The sequence below is a fragment of the Pogona vitticeps genome, chromosome 2 (genome assembly GCF_051106095.1).
Source record: "Pogona vitticeps strain Pit_001003342236 chromosome 2, PviZW2.1, whole genome shotgun sequence".
In the NCBI taxonomy this organism is placed as follows: Eukaryota; Metazoa; Chordata; class Lepidosauria; order Squamata; family Agamidae; genus Pogona; species Pogona vitticeps.
Genome location: NC_135784.1, coordinates 161,163,394 through 161,184,981, shown reverse-complemented (window position 1 = coordinate 161,184,981; position 21,588 = coordinate 161,163,394). Strand labels below are relative to the sequence as shown.

General features: G+C 41.4%; 1 protein-coding gene across 1 annotated transcript in view; it reads left to right on the top strand.

The window, feature by feature from the left end:
- CACNG4 (calcium voltage-gated channel auxiliary subunit gamma 4) overlaps positions 1–21,588 on the top strand; it is a 110,738-nt gene that overhangs the window by 77,691 nt on the left and 11,459 nt on the right. The window contains exons 2-3 of the mRNA XM_072991025.2: positions 7,774–7,857; positions 16,842–16,982. Of these exons, the coding sequence (XP_072847126.1) occupies positions 7,774–7,857; positions 16,842–16,982 (225 nt within the window). The remainder of the gene's footprint in view (positions 1–7,773; positions 7,858–16,841; positions 16,983–21,588) is intronic.

Here is a 21,588-nt window from a genome sequence, read left to right as displayed (position 1 = left end):
TTCTTTTGCCCTCTGTAGGGGAGCAGGAAGGAAGCTTTCCCTTTCTCAAGATCGTTAAATGGCTTTAACAAAGTATGGAGGAAGATGCAGGAAGATAACTTGTTTTTGTTATTCTTTCCCTTTAAAGAGAAAGAAAATCAATCTAGTTCATGCTAGCCAGGGTTCTTTGAGGTAGGGTGTGGCTGATCCTTGCATGTCAATGCAAAGATCACCCCAAATGACATACTACACCTAGAAGTGTGACAAGCTACACTGAACCACACCATACTGCAACACGTTGTTCCAGAGACCACTTGTTTCTTCTGTTTCGGTTGTTCAGACTGTAGCACTGTCCCTTAGTTGGTCAAAAAGGCACCAACTATGTTCAAAATGGAGGATCAGCCGGCTTTGCAGAAATGTACAAAAAAACCCTTTAAGGGCAAAAAGTGGAAGGAGCCTCCCAAATATCTCAATGAGAACTGAGGGCCCTCAGTGGAGATGGGTAGAATGGTTGAAACTATGACAGCAGGATATAGACACTCTCATCACTGTTTACCATTGTTCGGGCAGGCTGTTACTGAAGGGAATGGGAGTCCAATAATATTCTATTCTTCAAGGCCACCCAGTCCTGAAGTATAGAATAGGTTGTGAAGAGTTTGCATTGGGGAATAAAATAGTAGCCAGAGGGAGGGAGCATTTCCAAAAAGTAGCTCCCTTTGTATAGTCAAAACAGGAAGTATACATGAGGCTGGTACTTATTGGACATGCAGTTAAATAGCGGAAATGAGGAAGATACTTAGTGCTATCATTACATTTGAAGTCATGCCCCACCAGCAAGGATAGTGGCTGAATAACCCTAAAATGCTTACCATTCTCCTCACTGCCATTCACCCACGGACAGTTCCTACAATTTACACCTCCCACCAGCATCTGCAGGATGTAAGTCCCTTCCCTGCCAACCTTCTTCCTTCACAAGCAATTGATCAGACTGATAATCTCAGGAGATGAGCTAACCGAGAGCTGCAGGTGAAGGACCACCCGGAACTATTTCTCATCCTGCTTCTCTCTCAGACTGAATTGGAAAGGAAACATTTAAAGATTATTTTTTTTCAGATTGCCAGAAAGGGGCCCCTTTCAACTTTGTTTCCAGCTTGCTCAGCATCCACTAGCTTTCAAATCCTCCCAGCTGGATCAATATGTGCTTTACCTCCTGACGTTACCTCCTTCTCTTCTCATTCTTCTTTTCCCCTCCCACCCCACTCTTGAAATTTTTGAGAGTTTACACACAAACAATAGATCAAGCATGAGTATATATATATGATCCCCTCCGTCCCAATGTTTAAGAGGACCCCGAAAACATTGCTTTTCAGAGAGGGTTTTCACTGTAAACCTGTCTGGTTTTTCATTATACCTCATGTTCTGCATTTAATTTGCAAACTACACCTCTTGGAGTTTTGTATTATTCTTTGTGTCTATTTTCATTTTATTGATTGCTGTGTTTGATCATGATGTAAACTGCCCAGAATAGAGCATTGCACTAATAGGGCAGTATATAAATCAATTAATTAACTGATGTGCTGGCTTGCACAATTATATATTTTAACACCCACCCCATAATAGCTGACTTCCCCCTGATCACAGCTCTTCTCGATGCAGTCTGTGTGACAACCTGTATCAGCTGGTGACACATGACTTACATTGTAATGATAGGATTAAATATCTTCTGACAGACTCTCTCAAAACTGACACTCAAGCTAGACACCTGAATTAAAGCCCGTCATGGAGAACAGCAGGAGAGGGACAATACACCTTCAAATGAGATTAGCAAGGATGGAAACAAAGCTATCCAAAAGTTATGAGCAAAGAATACACAACTAGAGGAACTAGAGACCAAATTGCTAACTTGCGCTGGATTATGGAGAAAGCCAGAGAGTTCCAGAAAAATATCTACTTCTGCTTCATTGACTATGCAAAATCCTTTGACTGTGTGGACCATAGCAAACTATGGCAAGTCCTTAAAGAAATGGGAGTGCCTGACCACTTTATCTATCTCCTGAGAAATCTATATGTGGGACAGGAAGCAACAGTTAGAACTGGATATGGAACAACTGATTGGTTCAAAATTGGGAAAGGAGTACGTACAAGGCTGTATATTGTCTCCCTGCTTCTTTAACTTACAGTATATGCAGAATGCATCTTGCGAAAGACAGGACTGGATGATTCTGGAATTAAGATGGCCAGAAGAAATATCAACAACCTCAGATGTGCAGATGATACCACTCTGATGGCAGAAAGTGAGGAGGATTTAAAGAACCTCTTAATGAGGGTGAAAGAGGAGAGCGCAAAAATGGTCTGAAGCTCAACATCAAAAAAACTAGGATCATGACCACTGGTCCCATCACCTCCTGGCAAATAGAAGGGGAAGATTTGCAGGCAGTGACAGATTTTACCTTCTTGGGCTCCATGATCTCTGCAGATGGTGACAGCAGCTACGAAATTAAAAGTCTCCTGCTTCTTGGGAGGAAAGCGATGACAAACCTAGACAGCATCTTAAAAAACAGAGACAAATGTCCGCATATTCAAAGCTATGATTCTTCCAGTAGCGATGTATGAAAGTGAGAGCTGGACCATAAAGAAGGCTGACCACCCAAGAATTGATGCTTTTGAATTGTGGTGGTGGAGGAGACTCTTGAGAGTCCCCTGGACTGCAAGGAGAACAAACCCATCCATTTTGAAGGAAATCAACCCTGAGTACTCTCTGGAAGGACAGATCCTGAAGCTGAGGCTTCAGTACTTTGGTCATCTCATGAGAAGAGAAGACTCCCTGGAAAAGACCCTGATGTTGGGAAAGTGTAAAGGCAAGAGGAGAAGAAAACGACAGAGGACGAGATGGTTGGACAGTGTCACCGAAGCTACCAACATGAATTTGACCCAACTCCAGGAAGCAGTGGAGGACAGGTGTGCTCTGGTCCATGGGGTCATGAAGAGTCAGACACGACTGAACAACTAAACAACAACAATAATACTCAATAGAAGCAGTTCTGGGGTTAGTGGAACCTTAATTTGTAACAAAGTATATACACCCATCCAAAATTGCTTTGCTACTCTACAAGTCCACCACATATGATAAAAATTTCCCTCGTGTGCTTCACAATTCCAGTAAACATTTGATACATCTGCATAAATCTTTGATAGCTTTTGTAGAGTTATATGCCACCTATAAAACATCTTATATATATTCTCTGCAAACGTTCCTTCTCCATCCCAGGGAAATAACACCCCCAGTTGTACTGGGAATCCAGCACATAATGAAAAAGTAGTTACATCTGAATTACAGAATTATAATTATAGAATTTCACTGTAAAAATATTATCATTACTTCACTGACCTTAATTGTTTGTTTGGTTGGTTAGTTATATGGTTGGTTGGCTGACTGGTTGGTAGGTTGGTTTCTCCTTGGTAGTACTGTTTTCCTATTACAGGAATCCAGAAACTGTTGCTTGAACAGTTCTTTTGCTCTAAACTATACTGACTAGGATCCTGTTGGTGTCGGTGCAAGTTTTGCTTAAATTGCAACTAATTGAAGTGAACTGGGAATTGCACTGGGACACAACTCAGTTGCATTCCTGGCCACACATTCAATGATCTTCAGCATCTTGTTAATCAGCCACAGTTAGCCACGGCAAATTGTGTAAAGCTTACATAAACGTCAATAGGATTCAAACTGGTTTGATATTTAAACTAAGCAAAACAAAGTGGAGAAGAAGCCGAAGACAAACAGAGAACCTCAGATCAACAAGACTAGCAACACTTTAGAGGACAGACTTCTCTTTATCCCTAAAGGTGAAATATCCATATTTAATCTGGAACGCCCATCAGAGGTGGGACTGGCCCCATCTCTCCTTGATTTTAAGAGACAAATTAAAACCCAGCTATTTTCACAAGCCTTTTATGGTCTTACCCAAATTAACTTGAGTACTTGGTTTTTCCTTTTTGTGCCTGTGAACTTACCTTGTTCCACTGCCTATTGTTACTGTACCCTGTGGTTATTTTATTTTTAGAAGTTATGTTTTCTGCATGTTGTTTCATGTGAATTTTACTATTAGTCTCACTGTTTATATTGTGTTCCTTCAATTTCTTTGCCGCCCAGAGTAATGGCCTTGCTACTAGTTGGATGGGATAAAAATATAAATAAATTAAATAAATTAAATAAATAAAAAATAACTGACACCCAGCAGCACAAGTGGAGATCATGACTTTAGATCCTGCCACATCCTGGAAAGAGAGAATGCAAAAAATGTTTCTTTGGACTGGAACTTCTCAAATGCCATAGTCACTTATGGGAGAAGTATTGTGGGGTTAAGCAGCTTTTGACTGCTGCTATTGAAACAGTAGCTCCTCAGCAGTCAAACTAGCAAACTAAGTGTATGTTTACTTTCCCCTGCTATACCCAAACAAAGCAGGCTAAATGTGGAATAGGGAGTTGAGGAGAATCGTGTGCTATGGCAAACATGTCTTCCACCAGCTAGGGGAGATGGAGCATCTTTCCAAAGAAATCTATCCTTAGATATGACCCTCACTCTTTGCTTGTGCTACCCTTGCTACAATTAATGGCCTTCTGTGGTGAACTGTCTTCTCCACAGTGGCTGTGATGTTACAGTGGACCTTCGACTTACAGACGGCTCGACTTACAGACTTTTCGAGTTACAGACTTCTCTGACCACAAAATTTAGATTCGACTTGCAGCTGGAGAATCGACTTACAGACCAGAAAAAAACCAAAATGGAACAAAAATAGAATAAAAACTGCCAGTTATGGGATTAATCGGTTTTCAATGCATTGTAGGTCAATGGAGATTCGACCTACAGACTTTTCGACTTGCAACCACCATTCCAATACGGATTAATTCCGTAAGTAGAGGGTCCACTGTTGGTTGGTCGTATTTGCTAAGCATTGTGTTCAAGAAGCACAGCTCCAGTGAATAATCCCTGGCAGCACCACTGTTAAAGAGTAGCTGCATGTCAGTCACAGACAGCTTTTAGCAAGCCCACAAAGGAATTTGGAAATCCCCTGGATTATTAGCGCCTTGCAAACTATTATTACTAGCAGTAAAGTAAATCCACAGTTATATCCTGTCCGTGTGTGCCTAGAATCTTTCTAAGGCAGTCAGAGCTGTGATTGAGTTCAAGGTTTCTTAAGCTGGGGCTGAAAACCCGAAGCGCGCACACACATGTATAAAATAGCTCACTTTGAAGAAAAGCTGGGCATTGTTGCAGCTTGAAGTCTGCTGAAGAAGCAGTTGACACATGGAAACAGGATGAACTGGAATTCTGGATTTGCACCTTAAAACGTGTTTTCAGAATTTCTAAAAGATAAGGTATTTCACACCTGGATGTTCCATATTATGTACGAAACCCAAATAGCGACTGAAGAGCACATGATAGATTCTGGGGGATAGCCGTGGTAATCCTCATCCTGTTTCTCCTGAGCCTCTGTGCCTGCCCAGATTTCCTGCCGGTTTATTTTAGAGCAAGCGTAAAGAACTTTCTTTCCTTCCCAGGGGTTGGATTCAATTTCAGAAAAGTTACCGAGGGCTGCATTCCAGTGGTGGGCAGGGCCAAAGGCAAAGGGGGTCAAAGCTAAAGAGAAGGATTTTAGTTTTCTAAAACAGGTGTAAAATCCATACAAAAGCTGGGAAAGCACCAAGCACTGGTGTCATGGGGAAGGGGATGTGGCCATCATCAGGGGAAACCCAAATGGGAACTCTCACCTCTAGGGCCTGAGGGTCCCCACCCCTGTTTCACTGCCTAAGAACCTGTTAGTAAATGTATTTTTGGACCACAGACTACTGTTTGCAGTGACTCATGTTTCCCATCTCAGCCTTAAGTTGCTGCCATCAGTTCTTCTGGACTGTGCTGAGTCAACTATGGAATGCTTTCCCCTGAAACATATTCTGCTGGAGGTCTCAGTTTGCCGGATGGACTCCGTGTTATTTTCATATCCAGTAGACAACCCCTGGGAAATGAAAGCACCCTCCCAACCACACCCTTGCAGTCAGGCATGGGACGCATCAGTGGACACGAAGAGGGGCGTAAAAATGGATCAAATGGGCCCACCATTTCAGCTTTCTTGTCCTAGGTCCATTTCTGTCGTTTCCAGTGGTGCCTCACTAGACGATGATAATCCGTTCCACTGAAATCGCCGTTTAGCGAAATCATTGTCTAGTGAAAAGTATTTCCCCATTGGAATGCATTGAAACCTGTTTAATGCGTTCCAATGGGGAAGAATCGTCGTTGTCTAGCGAAGATCGGCCATAGGAAAACCGCTTTGCGAACCACCGACCAGCTGTTTAAATCGCTGTCTTGCGATGCTTAGGTCCCAAAGACACCTGTTTTGCGAGCGCGGGGGGAGCTGTCAAAATTGTCGTCTAGCGAAAATCGGTTTGTGAAGCAGGGACCAAACATTGTCCAGCGAAATTCCCCCGTAGGAATCACTGTTTTGCGAATTGCTATAGCAGTTGCAAAAAGTCAATGTCTAGCGAAAAAACTGTCATGCGGGGTAACTGTCTAGCAAGGCACCACTGTATTTATTCATAGTTTAGAAGTGCTTTTCTTCCTACAGACAGCAAGGCATGCTACAACGTTCTCAGTGTCTGCACCCTCCAACCTGATCACTGTGATAAAGGGTCAAGAAGAATCAACAGCTTAGTGGGAACCATAGGAGGAGACAGGAGAAATTTCAAAGAAAGCCACTGGGAGGGAAATTGGGGAAGTGAGAGGGAATGCTGAAGAAAGATGTGTAATTGCTTTCATTCAAAGGGCACCTGCTGGGACTACTTTGAAGTTTTTTTTATCTCTTACTTGTGGCGTGGAAGATTTGTCACAAAAAATATGACAATCTATGTAAGAGATATGCCAGTTTGCCTCTCTAATCTTGTATGGGGACTCATTGAGCATGCCATTGTGACCAATGGATTTTTTTAAAAGATGAAACTAATCATGCTGGAAAAGATAACCAGTAAGTACTCAGCACAGCAGCATGGAGGGGTACCGTAATTCAACATCAGTGTGGCTAAAGTGCAGCTCTAACAGCCTCAGCTAGGATAGACAATGGTGAGAGAAGACTGGAGTTGAATTTTGAGAATGCCTGGATGATTACTCACTCCCCATCCTAAGGATGTAATGAACACTCATGTTTTTAATCATACCCAATGAAAAAATGGCCGTGCTGGGAAATTTTCCACACCTGAAGGAGAGTGAAAAGAAGGGTTCTTTTCCTGGCAACCACAGATTTAGTGGGAAAGTGTTTCTGAGAGAGGGGGGGAGAGGGAGGGAGGGAGGGAGGGAGAGGGAGAGATTTAATGTAGGGGGAGGGAACCCACCTTTTATTAAAAACTTTGCTTTTTGTGCGAACAACTCCCCCAGATTTTTCCATAAGAGGTCTCAAAATGCAGAGAGTTGCTCAAAACTCTACAGTTTCATCCAGCAAGGAGAAAACAACTCCTGTATTTTCATTCTCACTAGCACAAAGGGGATAAACATAGATTTATGGAGTAGGGACATGTCCCTATGCCATACCTGCAGTAGTAATAATGCCTCATAGGCAGTATTTTGTTTAGCCTTTGACTTGACTGACTCCCCCCCCCCCCACTCTTCTAAAAATTGAAGAATTGCCAAGCAAATCCTTATCATTTCTATGAATGTAAAGGGATTGTGGGGTCAGGAGAGGTTTTTCCTAAGCATCCTTCAATCTGTTCAATTGGTGTGTTTTTTGTTTTGTTTTTTTCTTGTCCAGGGATATATAAAGGACACTGTTTCCGAATCAACCACTTTCCTGAAGACAATGACTATGATCATGACAGCTCTGAATACCTCCTCCGTAAGTGAAACAAGCAGAAACATCTTTATATGGACATTAGTAGAAAGGACAAAAATTCCTTGGGACTTGTTTCACCTGGATGTGAAGCTTGGGTGTAACATAGGAACTGATCGTACTGTTTAACTAATACCAATAGTTTGGATTGGGGGGGGGAGCCCTTTGAAATTCTAATTTAAACTTCAAAATTCCAAATTAATGTGAAGTCATTTACATATAAAACATACAAAAGATTGATTAAGGAAGACTGCCTAGAGTGGTCTTAACCGACTAGATAGGCGGGAGATATATAAATAAATAAATAAATAAATAAATAAATAAATAAATAAATAAATAAATAAATAAATAAATAAATAAATAAATAAATAAATAAATAAATAAATAAATAAATAAATAAGACCTTTAATTGTTAGATTATTGCAGCATGTTCACAAGACTGATCATCAAGGGGTTTTCATTCTTACAGGTACCTCGAAGGGCAATATGGATTAGATAACCTAGAGAAAAGATTACACATCTCCATGGCACACTGGATCTTGTCTGAATTTGGCTGCAAGAGTCATGCCCGGTTAACACTTGGAGGGCAGACAAGTCTGTCTTGTTTCCCAAACTCATTCTTACTCAGATTCCTGTTTCCCAGCCAAGCTCTGCTCTGGTCTGTTTTCTGGTTCTAGATCCCATAGGACTCAATTCCCAAAGTGATAAGTTTTGCATACATACAGAATAAGGAAGTGATTAGTTACAGAAAATTAGTTTCTTGTAATTAATTCCTGTTGTAAACATCTAAAGCAAAACTGCATTCCAGTGCTGCAAATATAACTACAATACAGTTGAACTTAAGGAGGATACAACTTCACTTGTGGAGTAGTTTTTGATTGTGAGACTATGGTTTTACGGCTGTACTTTTCAGCTATAAATAATGATACTGAACTAATTTTTCTTGGAACTCAGTATTATAACTGGAAGTAATTCTTTCTTAAAAGTTACTTTCCAAACTCTCTATACACTGCTTGCTATCAGCATCATAGAAACCACCCTGGCCTTCATCCAAAGGACAAAAATTGCTTGGTATTCTGGATTTTCACTGCTTTCAGAAATAATATCCTATTCACAGTTCCTGAGAATAGTTACTCACAGTTACTGAGAACCTGGAACATTCATATCATCTCAGAAATTCGGCTTTTTTATTTTTATGAGAAAGAAAATGAGCTTTATAGATGGTATTTAAAGCTGGCTTTTAGGATTATTATATAGAATTTATTTATTTATTTATTTATTTATTTATTTATTTATTTATTTATTTATTTATTTATTTATTTATTTATTTATTTAAAATATTCTTACCCCTCTTATCTCCTTAAAAAAGGACCCGAGGGGGCTTAAATCGTTGAAAGACAATATTTAAAGCTGAAAGCAATGGGTATACCAAGATGGTGTACATCATTATTTAAAGTTTGTAGTTATTGTAATATTTAAAGTTAAGAACAATGAGTATTAAGAGGAAGCTTACATCATTAAAAGATCATATTAAGGCTAAAAACAATAAATGTGCAAATATTGAAAAGAAACAAACAAAAACCATACCAAGAAATGGAAAACACAGGTAGTACTAAAAACCCAGTCAAAGCAGCAATGCATAAAAATCCATCTAAAAATCATACTCAGGTAGCCAGTCATTGAGGGAAAGCTTGCTTGTCTTCACCTGCTTGTGAACAGCAAAGATGGGGCCAGGCTGGCCTCTTGTGGGAAGGAGTTCCAAAGTCTGGGAGCAGCAACAGAGAAGGCCCTCTCCTGTGTCCCCATCAGGTGCAGCTATGAAGGTGACAGGACAAAGAGAAAGGCCTCTCCTGATTGGTTGTTGTGAGTTTTTTTGGGCTCTTTGGCTGTGTTCTGAAGGTTGTTCTTCCTAACATTTCGCCACTCTCTGTGGCCGGCATCTTCAGAGGACAGCAACCTGTGCTCTGGTATAATTGGTTCTCCTGACTATCTTAACTCCCCAGCAGGCTCATAATGGGAGACACCGTCTTTGAGATACATTGCATCCAGGTCACTTAGGGCTTTATAGGTTAAAACCACACTTTGAATTATGCAAGATATTTATGCTTTAAATTTTGGCACATCTTTTGGAAGCAGAAGAAAAATTACCAAAAAACAAAACTGACAAATGTTCAGGACATCCCTAAGTGTGTAACGGATTTAGGTCAGCTGCAGATATGTTCTATTACTAAATCATGGCAAATACAGTAAGAACCTTTAGCTGCTTCCTGGAAATATTAAGTAAAACACCCAGAACAGAAAACCAGAAAATATTAAATAAAAACCACAGTGTATTTACCAGCCATTAGAGAGGGCTAGAGACAACACTATGTATTGCATTCACTCCTTCGGATTTTTCAGTGTCTGTGAGGGTGGGGCTTGGAACCAATCCCCTACATATACAGTGGTGCCTTGACTTACGGAATTAATCCGTATTGGAAGGGTGGCCATACCTCGAAATTTTCGTAAGTTAAAGCACCATTTCCCATAGGAATACATTGAAAAGCAATTAATCTGTTCTGGCAGAAAAAAAAAATACCCCCCAAAATGACTGCCACCACCAAGGGAGGCCTCCCGAGGTTCCCCACCACCCCGACCACCACACGGGGTGCCAGTGCTTTGGAAGCCCGGGAAGCCGGCACCCGGTGCAGCGGTTGGGGCGGCTTCCAAAGCTGTCCCCACTGCCCTCTGCCTCCCATCCCTGCTGCCTCCACCGCTGCAGGAGGCAGTGGGAACGGGAGGCAGAGAACATGGGGACGGCTTTGGATGCCTGGGAAGCCAGGCTTCCAAGGCCGTCCCTGCTGCCCTCTGCCTCCTGTCCCTGCTGCCTCATAGCGGGGACGGGAGGCAGAGGGCAGCAGGAATGGGAGGCAGAGGGCAGCGGGTGCGGCTTTAAATTTCCCGCCCTTTCCCCCTGCCTTTCGTAGGACGAAGCTCCAGCCGCAAGTAGAAGCAAAATTTTGCGGCCAGAGCTTTTCGTACCTCAAAATTTTCGCAACTAGGGAAGTTTGTAAGTCGAGGCACCACAGTATAACAGTCCTACTGTTATTCATAACCTCTTCTTAACTGCTAGACTTCATGTGAATGTAGAAAGGTACTTTTTGCCTGTTTTTTTTTTAATTAACCATAGTAATGAGACTAAAGTGTTAATTAACAATATTATAAATCTTTTATTACAGAATTCATTTTGCCCTTGCAAATATTTAAACATACAGGCAATGTTGTGCAGTTAATAACTGCATGTCAATAACATGCTGTGTCAGAATATTGCACTGATATAACCTATCACACCTAAGTCAGTGACCTGTTCAGCCATAAGCTACTAGCCCTGATTGCAGCCGTGTATCTTCTTTCTGTTATCATTCCATTCAAAAATCTTCCAGAGTCAAGATTAAGGGATAGGAGAAGAGGTGAATTAAATTTCCAGAAAGAGGGGAGAAAAACAAAATCATATTCCATATACATTCCATTCAACAACAGCACCGACAATCAGGAAATGAATCTGCCATTTATTCACAAGTGAAGAGATTATTCTTTCAAAGCAAGAAGCAGTATCTAGAAAATGAGATTTTCCATAAAGCTTATATGTCGTTCTTCAGCTATCCAACCAAATTGTTACTTGATATGGCATTCATATTTATAACAAAGGGACAACAGCTACTGCTCATGCTAAGCTTCCAGCTTTTTGTCTGTTTTGTAAAACAGAACAAAAGAAAACCCTGCAGAAAGAAAACTATCAGATTCTGACAGCAGCCTTTTTTTTTTTATAGAAAAGGATCGAGTTTTGATGGCCACATAGGGCAGCAGATTTAGCTAACAAAAATGTTATAAAGGTATCAACACTGCACACCCTTGTAGTGGTCATGGCTCCATTCTGCACAACGTTGCACTTTGTAGCTTGATGAGGGACTTGGGAGTTTTCTGCAAGAGAACTCCAGGGCACCTCCTCGACATACCGCAGATAATGGCAAGTCCCTCACAAAGCTGCAAATTGCAATATTCCTTAGGATGGAACAAATACAGTTGAAGTGCTATCAAGCGAGTGTAAAAGAACAGAAGGACGCATCATGGTCACTGAATGTCCACCCTTTCAGGTGATGAACGTCTGAAATACTTCGTGTGCGTTCATAGAAGAGCAGCAAGAGAGCAGCCCAGTATCTTTTTCAGGTGGACACTGATGACCTGCTCAGGCCCAAGAGAGACTGATCAACAGGGATGATTTTCTCCCAGCACCTACTACAAGACTCACTATAATCAGGGCTGGCAGAACAGACGACACCCACCTTAAGCAAAAACCAGCCAGGTTATTTTGACACATGGAGGGGAAAAAAAAATTCCACAAGCCTGTCTTTCCACCCTGGGCAGTAACAGTGCCCTAATAACAAAACCACAATTTAATTTTTAACCATTTGTGGCCTCCTAGTTACACTTTAAACTTGTCCTTGTTGGCAATTGCCTCGCCCAGTCTAATGGCAGGGCCATTCTGCTGCTTACACTATTTCAGTGCTGCCTGGTTTATTTGTTTTCAAACATTCCCATATCTACTGTTGGACATTCACACCAGGAAAACAAAACTGCTTTGTGCTCCTAGCTTCACAAAACACAAGCAATAGATGCAACTGTCATACCTATGCATGCAACAGCACAAATATACATTATTCCACATTTCATAGTATACCTCGAGAACCCCATGCCTCTCATTTTCTGTTGCTTTCATGAAGGCTTGTCCAGCCACAGACCATTTATTACCAGTCTGAAACCTGTCCCTTCGATGGCAGTGTGATCCCTGAGGCGACGTCAGTGGCATTGGACAGCATGAGGCATGAGGCCAATTTATCCTTTGGCTTGTAGCAGGTGCAACTCAGCCAGAAGCAATCTTTATTCATAGGTGGTGTCATCCAAAAAATTTGAGGCGTCAAAGGCTACGGTGAGCTTAAAGAGCTGCATAACTAGCCATGTGGAACTGGTTGAAAACAAGCCTTTTTCACTCTTGTTGCATTTCTGCTGAAGCCCAGAAGGAACCAGAGCAGATTGGGTAGCTGCCACATGTGATAGCAGGTGTGAAATGTTTACTGCCAGCTTTTTTTGAGACCTTCACCAGAGTATTATTTGCTGGCACGGATTCATTTTTAAGGCATAGCTAAGAAAAGGAAGGCTTGCTTTGGAAAACAGAGCCCATCCCAGGTCTGTCTCCCAGCACTTTTAAAGAGTTTCTTCTTTCTTTTTCTTTTTTCCCCTCCTTTCTTTCTTTTCCAAAAATCATGCGTTATGCTTAGGCAGGAGTGGGGGGGGGGAACCAAATTCCAAAATCAAAATCAAAAGTGTCTTGACACTTATAACTTATTTATTCATTTATTGTCATTTTTTGTTAGCCATTTTCGGCTATTCTGGGAATAGTGAGCCTTGTAGTAGGTGGTTTGCCATCAACGTTGCACATTTTGTTGTATATATGACAGTCCTATAAGACATGACCTAGTATCTTAAGAACCTGTGTTAAATAAGCCAATCTACCTTGGATTCCCAGTGTTTTAAAATATTTTATATGCATCTCTGTCACACCTATTTGGTAATTAATTCTTTAGATAAATAGGATTTTACAGATGCAGAGTGTTCATCCTTCCTTCCAGCTATTAATAATAATAATAATTACCATCATCATAATCCCTCCATAGGCACAGGCCTTGTTGAGGCAAATGAGCTTGTGCGCTTTAGTGAGGTTGAGAGCTATGCTGAAGGATCTCCCAAACCAGACAGGTCTCAGCTGATAAGCCAGACCAATTGTGTCCACCAACCATCAGTTATAATGAGAGGAAATAAACAGAAGTCCATGCTGGATTGGTCAACAAGTCCATGCCCAGGTCAACAAGGACCATGTCAGATGCTTTAGCCCCTGGACATCTGGTGACTGATGGGATACAGGGCTCAGCAGACCCTGTTGAGGAGTCAGGACAGGCTGCTGCAAAGCTATTGGACCAACGTAAATGCAAAACTTGGACTCCCACCAAAAATTGAGAAATTATTAAATGTTATTGCAAGGCAAACCCAACAGCCCATGGTTTTTAAAAAAGAAGAATAGAAATTTAGAAAAGGAAACACTGAAGTATTGACATAACTGAACAATGATTAATGGACCAGAGAAAGTTTATCATCTGGAGTAAAATGTTTTCAGAACTGGAATTGCAAGAACTAGGAAAAGTGGCAAAATAAAAATCAACACAAAACAATGACCATAATATGGAAGATAAATGGAGGATAGAAATAGACACAATAATGGAAGAAAATGTATCAGTAGAGGAACAACTTACAGAACAACCCAGAAATTATGAGTTGGCAGAACAGCAGAATCACTGAGGGGAAAAATAGTAACACACGTTAGCCAGAACACAGGAAGACAAAGGCTCCCCACTTTGCACCAATTACAAAGTAAATCAGTAAAAGATCTACTGAATGATGCTAATATAGTCAACAGAACAATCCAAACAAAACAGTTCATATATAGCACAGCTACCATAACAACCATGGAGCTTGATACAATCTGGGGGAAAACCAGAAAGTCCCTGGCACTCCAAAATGGAAAAGGAAGGAAAAATAAACAAATTATGTGGAGACATTAGCAGCTTAAAACAACTGAAAGATTCAAAACTTTAAAATGCAAAAGTAAAAGCCAGCGTATGCAAAATATACGACCTAGAAAGGAAAACAATTGTTGAAACTATGGAAGAATTAAAACAACGGGTAACAGCTACAGCAAAGAAAGTTGAAATATATGATGGACGCTTGAAACAATATAGACAAAACACACAATTTCAAAATAACTAGCCATTATTCTATACATCACTAGGAGAAAATGCAGAGCAAAAGAAATTATGCCCATGCAAAGATGATACAGTACTCTAAAATTTTGGAAGGAAATTTGGAAAATCCCAACTGGATATAATAAAAATGCCTCATGGATTAAAGACATTTGTAAAGAAACTCAAGGAAAACATATTGATGATATTGTATGAAATTTTCAAGAGGTAACTAGAGGCTGTGCAAAATTGGAGTACACCTACAGTAGTCCAGATGAGCTGCATGGATTTTGGTTAAAGCATTTAACAAGTCTCCATCAACATATAGCAGTGCCATTTAATCACTTACTTATGGGACAGTACTGAGATAGCTGGACTGGTAGCTTTATTCTTGAATATCTTCCAGTGTGAATGAAAAATAAATAAAGTGTCAAACTGTCTCTGTGCCATGTTAACCCAAAGACATTTCGGCCACTTTTAATATAACCCCTGGGTCTTCTGTACATAAAGATGACCAGGGAGGAGCTACTGCTTAGCCTTTAGGCTGTTGGGTGTCTTCCTATAAGCTATGGTACTTCCTCTAAAAAGCAGTGCACATTTTGTGAAGAAATTGCAGTTCCTCCCAGTTTCACCTAGGGAGAAAGATACCAATTACCTTGTGGTAAAATCCAACACAGAGAAACTGAACAAGCTGAAAAATATCCTCAGAGTTTCCATCTCTCTGTTTAGGGTCCACTTCCTAGACTGGGATGTTTATTTTCTCTCATTCTTCAAAGGCTGTCTTGACCACCTTCTGCCAACCTTTCCAGTAACCACAGTCCTCTCTTTTTCTTTTGTTTGTCTGTATCAATGCTCTCATCTCTTCCTTTGGACACCATGACCTCCATTTTCTTCAGCTCTCACTTGTGCCCCTTTGGCCTCCCCCTCACAAGAGTCCTCAGAACAAGAGTCTTCAGAACCCCTTGCTTAAATTCACTGAGGGAGCAAAGATGCTGGCCTAAACACACACACACACACACAGAGAGAGAGAGAGAGAGAGAGAGAGCAGATGTAGGAAACTTTGTGCACGGAATCATGAAATGAACCCAGTAAATGAATGAATGACAAAAGAGTCCAATTAATGTTCAGCAAGGGGATTACCTTGATGGAATCCACTGCAACCATTACTAGTTTCTAAACATCTCCCCTCTGAAAAATTGGAGTGGCTCTTTGCATATATTATTTGTGCCCAGGAGATGAGTAAAGTAGGGTGGGGCTGCTTCTGGACAGCTGTCATGTAGTCAGTGGGCTTAATTATCCCAATTCATATGTTATCAGCAGGCTGCTTGTAATGCTGCCTGTGTGGCATTATATAGGCAGCAGTCGGCTCATACATTTTTCATGGCTGTTCCTAGCATTAATTTGTAGGTTATTTTTTATAACCTCTTCAACGGGTGGCTTGTCAGAATATGTTTCCATGCACACAGTGCTTTTGGAAAGCTGATTATGATAATAGCCCCCAATTTTCTAGTAGAAATTGGAAAACATATAAGAAAAGTAAATGGAAGCCATATTGCTTTTGTCTAGGCTTCCTTTCTTTGTTCTTCTGATTTTTGGGGTTTTGGTCTCTCCTCCAAGAATTTAGCCACACAATTCTATAAATTGGCATTTAACCAATTGGGGATCCCCAGTGTGGTGTGGTGGATAGAGTGATGGACTAAGACTCTGGAGACCGGGGTTCAAATCTCCACTCAGCCATGGAAACTCACTGGGGGAGTGGAACTGGTAAAACCACCCCTTAAATATCCCATTTACCTTGAAAGCTCTGTTTGGATTGACTTGACAGCACAGAACACACACAGAGAGAGACACACACACACACACACACTTGTTACTTTAGTTCATCTTCGATGTACAGTAGGGCACCTGTATCTGCAGGGGATCAGCTCCACAATCTACCATGGATGCCTGAAACTGCAGATACGAAGGAACCCTATATACAGCTTAAAAATGACAGGGCAAAGGGGGGCGGGACTCTGCACTGGAGCTGGGTATAAAATTCAGTTATAAATAAATTGTCACCAAATTGGCACAGGGATTCCCCTTCTAACTGCCACATTTCTGTACGCAAGCCGCAAAGCTGTCATGCTTCTTGTTTCACCCTCTCTACTCCTCTGGCAGGTATCGTCCGTGCCTCCAGCGTATTTCCTATCCTAAGCACGATACTGCTATTACTGGGAGGACTCTGCATCGGAGCTGGGAGGATTTACAGCAGCAAGAACAACATTATCCTCAGTGCTGGGATACTTTTTGTTGCTGCAGGTAGGTCATCCTCTTCTTCTTCCAGTACCTTGTTTGTTTGTCTGTTTCTAGGGCTAGGGGGGGGGGGGCTGACAAGAAACTACTATAACTCTTGTACTATGGGTGGATTCAGAGTTGCCCCATTCTGCCAGCTGTCTGTGGCCCTCTGTACCAACGACCTCCACGTCCCACAGTTACCCACATACCCTTCCTTCAAGACCTGAAATCTCATTCTTCCCAAACTGCTCCATATTTTTCCCCTTCGTGTCAATGACCATTCTGTGTTAAAAGTTAGCTTCCGTTTTGGAAGACAGAGCAGCAAACTGCCAATCTTACTGGCTATGCGTGCATCTTACGTTTCCTTGGTTTAAACCTGTCTGTCACAGACAGAAAGTGGCTTAGCTTATTGCAAGCTTCTTAAGAAGCATTTCTATATTACCTTATCTTCTTTATCTGGGATTCTTTATTTAAATGCTGCTGGATTATATCTAGAGAGAGAGCTTGGAAGTAACACACTATAAGTATCATCGTTACTAGCAACTTGTTTCTTTCTGCAACAATAAGAGCATGACAAGATTTTTGTGAAGGTGACTGGTGATGTGGTGACCTTTTAGTGTACTCAATACCCTTTACTGATGACTTCTTTTTTTTTAAAAAAAAAAAGATGATTTGTTCATGGAGAGTTTGGAGTGCAGTAGGACCTCCATAAGTTAGATTTTGCTGCTCACCTCAATAGGCATCCAGCAAAACTTGTGACTGAGCAGGGGTTTAAACTTGTCCGCCCCTGTTTCAAGTACTGTACAGAACTGTAACCATTATATTATTGAGATATTTTACAGTTCTCAATGACATTATATGGACTTTCTCAGAGAGTATAAAAATGCATCAATTAATTGTTTAATTGGCATATTATGTAAATTAGGGTGTCTGTACTTTGAGGACTAGAATATAGCAAACCTAGTTAGAGGAGAGCAGAAGAGCACACAAACCTGAGATTAACTATGACCAATTGCTTTCATGATGGACCATTTGTATCCAAATACAATCAGAACCTGAATGCAGAATTGATTCTGACTCTCAGCCCTGATAAATCCTGGGTGAGATTTCCAAATCTCACTAGCAAATGCCTCACACTTTCTAACTATTGATATTTAACAGCTAATCTTTCTGTTGGTCTTATGATTGCTATGCAGCAGGATTTTAGCCTTTGGAACATTTTAGCCCCAAGTTCTTTCTGTATGTACATTCCGGTCAGAAAGCTAGCTTCTGATCCCCTGAAAAGCCACACAGGTTCAAGTGAAGCTGTGACATAGGAAAGTGCAAGAAAACATCAGAATTAGATGCAACAAAACTGGGGCACACAGACCAGAACATGTTTGTGACTTCAGTAAGGCATGTTTTGGTGAGTGAGCTTGTTTTCTAGGATAGACTGAGCTCCCTATTTCTGAGGGTCCAGTTGCACTTACCACCAGGATCGTTGCCACTACAATATTCTTGGGGAGAAAAGGAACAACACTTGTATTGGATCTGCCCACTCAGCTTCTCTGTGTCAAGCAATATCAAGTTAGATCCAACTTATTAGCAACCCTAGTAAAGCAAAGTGTGCTGCTTATATACCACTCCATAGTGCTTAAAGCACTCTCTGGGCAGTTTGCAATTCAATTATGCAGGCTACACATTGCCCTCCCAGTGAGCTGGTTACTCAGTTTACTAACCTCAGAAGGATGGAACGCTGAGGGAACCTTGAGCCATCCATATGGGATTGAACTTCGGTCATGAGCAGAGTTTTGGCTGCAGTATCACAGTTTAAGCACTGCACTACAAGGTCTTCCAAGGTGATATATTTAAGGAGTGATTTCAACAGTCCCAGTTCTCCAATGGGTTTCCATGGTCAAGGGGATTTGGTGAAATGGACCAGGAAACTGGGGAAAACCTGCCTAATTGGGTAATACCACCAACCCAGGGCAAGATGGAAATCTCTTTTGTTGTTCTTGGCCAGCTAGAGCAAAACATGTACCCAGCACCTGCCATAGTTGCCACTATTCTTGCTAGGGCTTGCGATCTCCTAGCTTTAGCTGCAGCACACATCGCACATGAATGGTTTTTTTTTTTCAGGCCCTAAAATGGGGCTGGGAATTGTGGAAGGCCCGCTGCCAGCCCAGGGAGTGGAGAATCCCAGGCTCTGCTTAGCTGCTGTGGTAACTCCTCTTTAGGCAAGAGCCAAAAGAAACGGGATGTGAGTGCAGTTCCCAGAGTATCAAACCCTTTGCTTTAACAAGCAGACCTTCAGAACTGCTCCTCCTCCTATAACATGCCCCACTCATGTTAGAACCTAAATATCAAGGTATTTATTATTCTAGGGACACAATTGTGGATTCCCCCCCCCCCGAGTGCAGGACTTTTAACAAACATAGTGTGGGTGTACAAGCATTGCCTACAGTTGCCAGGGGCTGGTGAAATCTCCTGGGATAATTATGCAACTCCTGCCTCTTCAACAGCGGTTACTGACACACTTTTTTTTTTATTTCAAGGATATTATTCCTAGTTATCCCCAACAAGGTGCCTCTGCATCTGGGCTGGGCCTTCTGCTCTATGGTTTGCCATGACACAGTTTCCAAATGGAGCAGATGGTTTACTGTTTATCAGACAAACTTATTCTCTAATATCCTCATGGATGTGCTTCACTGGATGTAAGTGAAGGGGTGCCTTCACTTACACTGCATTTCATGTTGAAGAGTCCCCTTCACAGAAACTCTGTTGTGTAATCTCCTTGAGAGGCTAGAAATCCGGTGGTCTTTTCCATGCCCTTCTCTCACAGACACTGGATAGAACGGCAGGCGGGTCCTGCATCCTTTTGCAGAGAAACGAAACCCTTGAGAACATCCCCTGAGCGGCTATCTTTGTACTGTACTGGCATCATGGTGCGCTCAACATTGTCTTCTCGGGACAATCCTCTCAAGCGCAATCAGTATTGAATATAGCCAGTGGAGGATTTAGGCAGTAGGAAAATCCATGCCTGTTTGGTGAGGCTAAGATTTTCTAGAGCAGCAGTTTTCAAAAGAATTCTACCTTGAAGGATCCTTTCTTTCATCCATGAAGCACCTCCACATTGCACAGAAATCCTGGAGCCTCCTGAACCAAAGAAAGGAGAGAGGGAGCACCCTGCCTCAGTCAGGTTCACTTAGTACACCCTTTAATGTCATTGCAGCACCAAGCAAGAGTGTTTAATTCTGTTTAATTAGGGACTGCAACTTCAGACCCACCCTTTGCTTTTTCCATCAGATTTTACAAGAGACACAGAAGTAAATTTTTTTTAAGCATCCTACAAGCACTCCAGACTCTGCTCAGGATCCCAAAAGGATGTGGCTAATCACTGTAAACATCCATTTAGTGGTGTGACTTAGCAAAACAGAAAAGTGTAGTATTATGGCAACATGTTTTGGCTTCGCCTTCCCTCAGCTGCTCTGAAGAGGAGTGTGCTGTAATCAAAGGAACAGCTGTGGAAACCCAGAGGACGGAGTATACCAAAGCGGACAGGGGCTCAGGCCATGAGATGCTTGGGCACCACGTCTATAAATCCAGAAGGTCTTCCATCACTGACAAATCAAATAGGCCAGAATGTTCAGCTTTAAAATATCCATACAACTTAGTGGTCAAGATGGCAGCCTCATAATTACCACAAATAAGGATAGAGGTTGCTTGTTGTTTTGCCTATTTTCTGTCAATGGCATCCTCGACATTTACACACAGTGACAGAAATTTGATTTGAAAACGTTGACTTGCCCATTGAATATTGTGTCAACACAAATTACTTGTTTATATCTTAGGAAAATAGTTACCTTTAAGAGCACTATTAGTGGCAGGGTTTCTGTTAAGGTAGAACATCATTTATTGTTTTTGCAAGCTAACATATGTCATTGAGTGCCAGCACCTGTGTAAGTTACACATGGGGAATCGCAAGACTGTGATTCAGGAATGTTGACTGGTGGCTTAAAATGCTTACAACATGTTTCTTGGATTTGAAGATGGAAAACTATCACAAAAGGGTAGTTAAGGGCTTTCTCATGATGTTCTGAGTTTGATCGTGGACAGCTTTCCCTAATTTCCCTCTTGTAATTAGTAGATGTTGGGTAAAAATCAAGCACAAATGAAATATGTTGATAGATTCTTAACTTTGGTAGAGATAACTTTCCTTTGAAAAGCTAAATGTTATATGATACCAAGTGCTGCATTGTGTGTGTGTATCCAAACAAGACAGTCACCCTCAGGAGCAGTATGAGTGGCAGAACCTACTATTTAAAACACATGATCTCTATTTATGTGTGTACACACACCTACATAATACATAGGAGTCTCATGATCATGAACAATTCCTTGAAATGCAGGATATAAATACCTGAACATAAATTAAATCTGAAATATACATACTGAACTCAGATAAAACAGAAATATACATGCTGACCTTATCATACTCCTAAAAGAACCAAGTGTTTTACAACACCAGACCCTACTCACTTGGTGATTGTGTGTTCCAGGGAAGACTGGCCGAGGAAAGAGCACGGACCTTGATTGACTTAGATGGTGTTTACCAAGTTCAGTTGCTCTGGAAACAAAGCCATTTATGGTT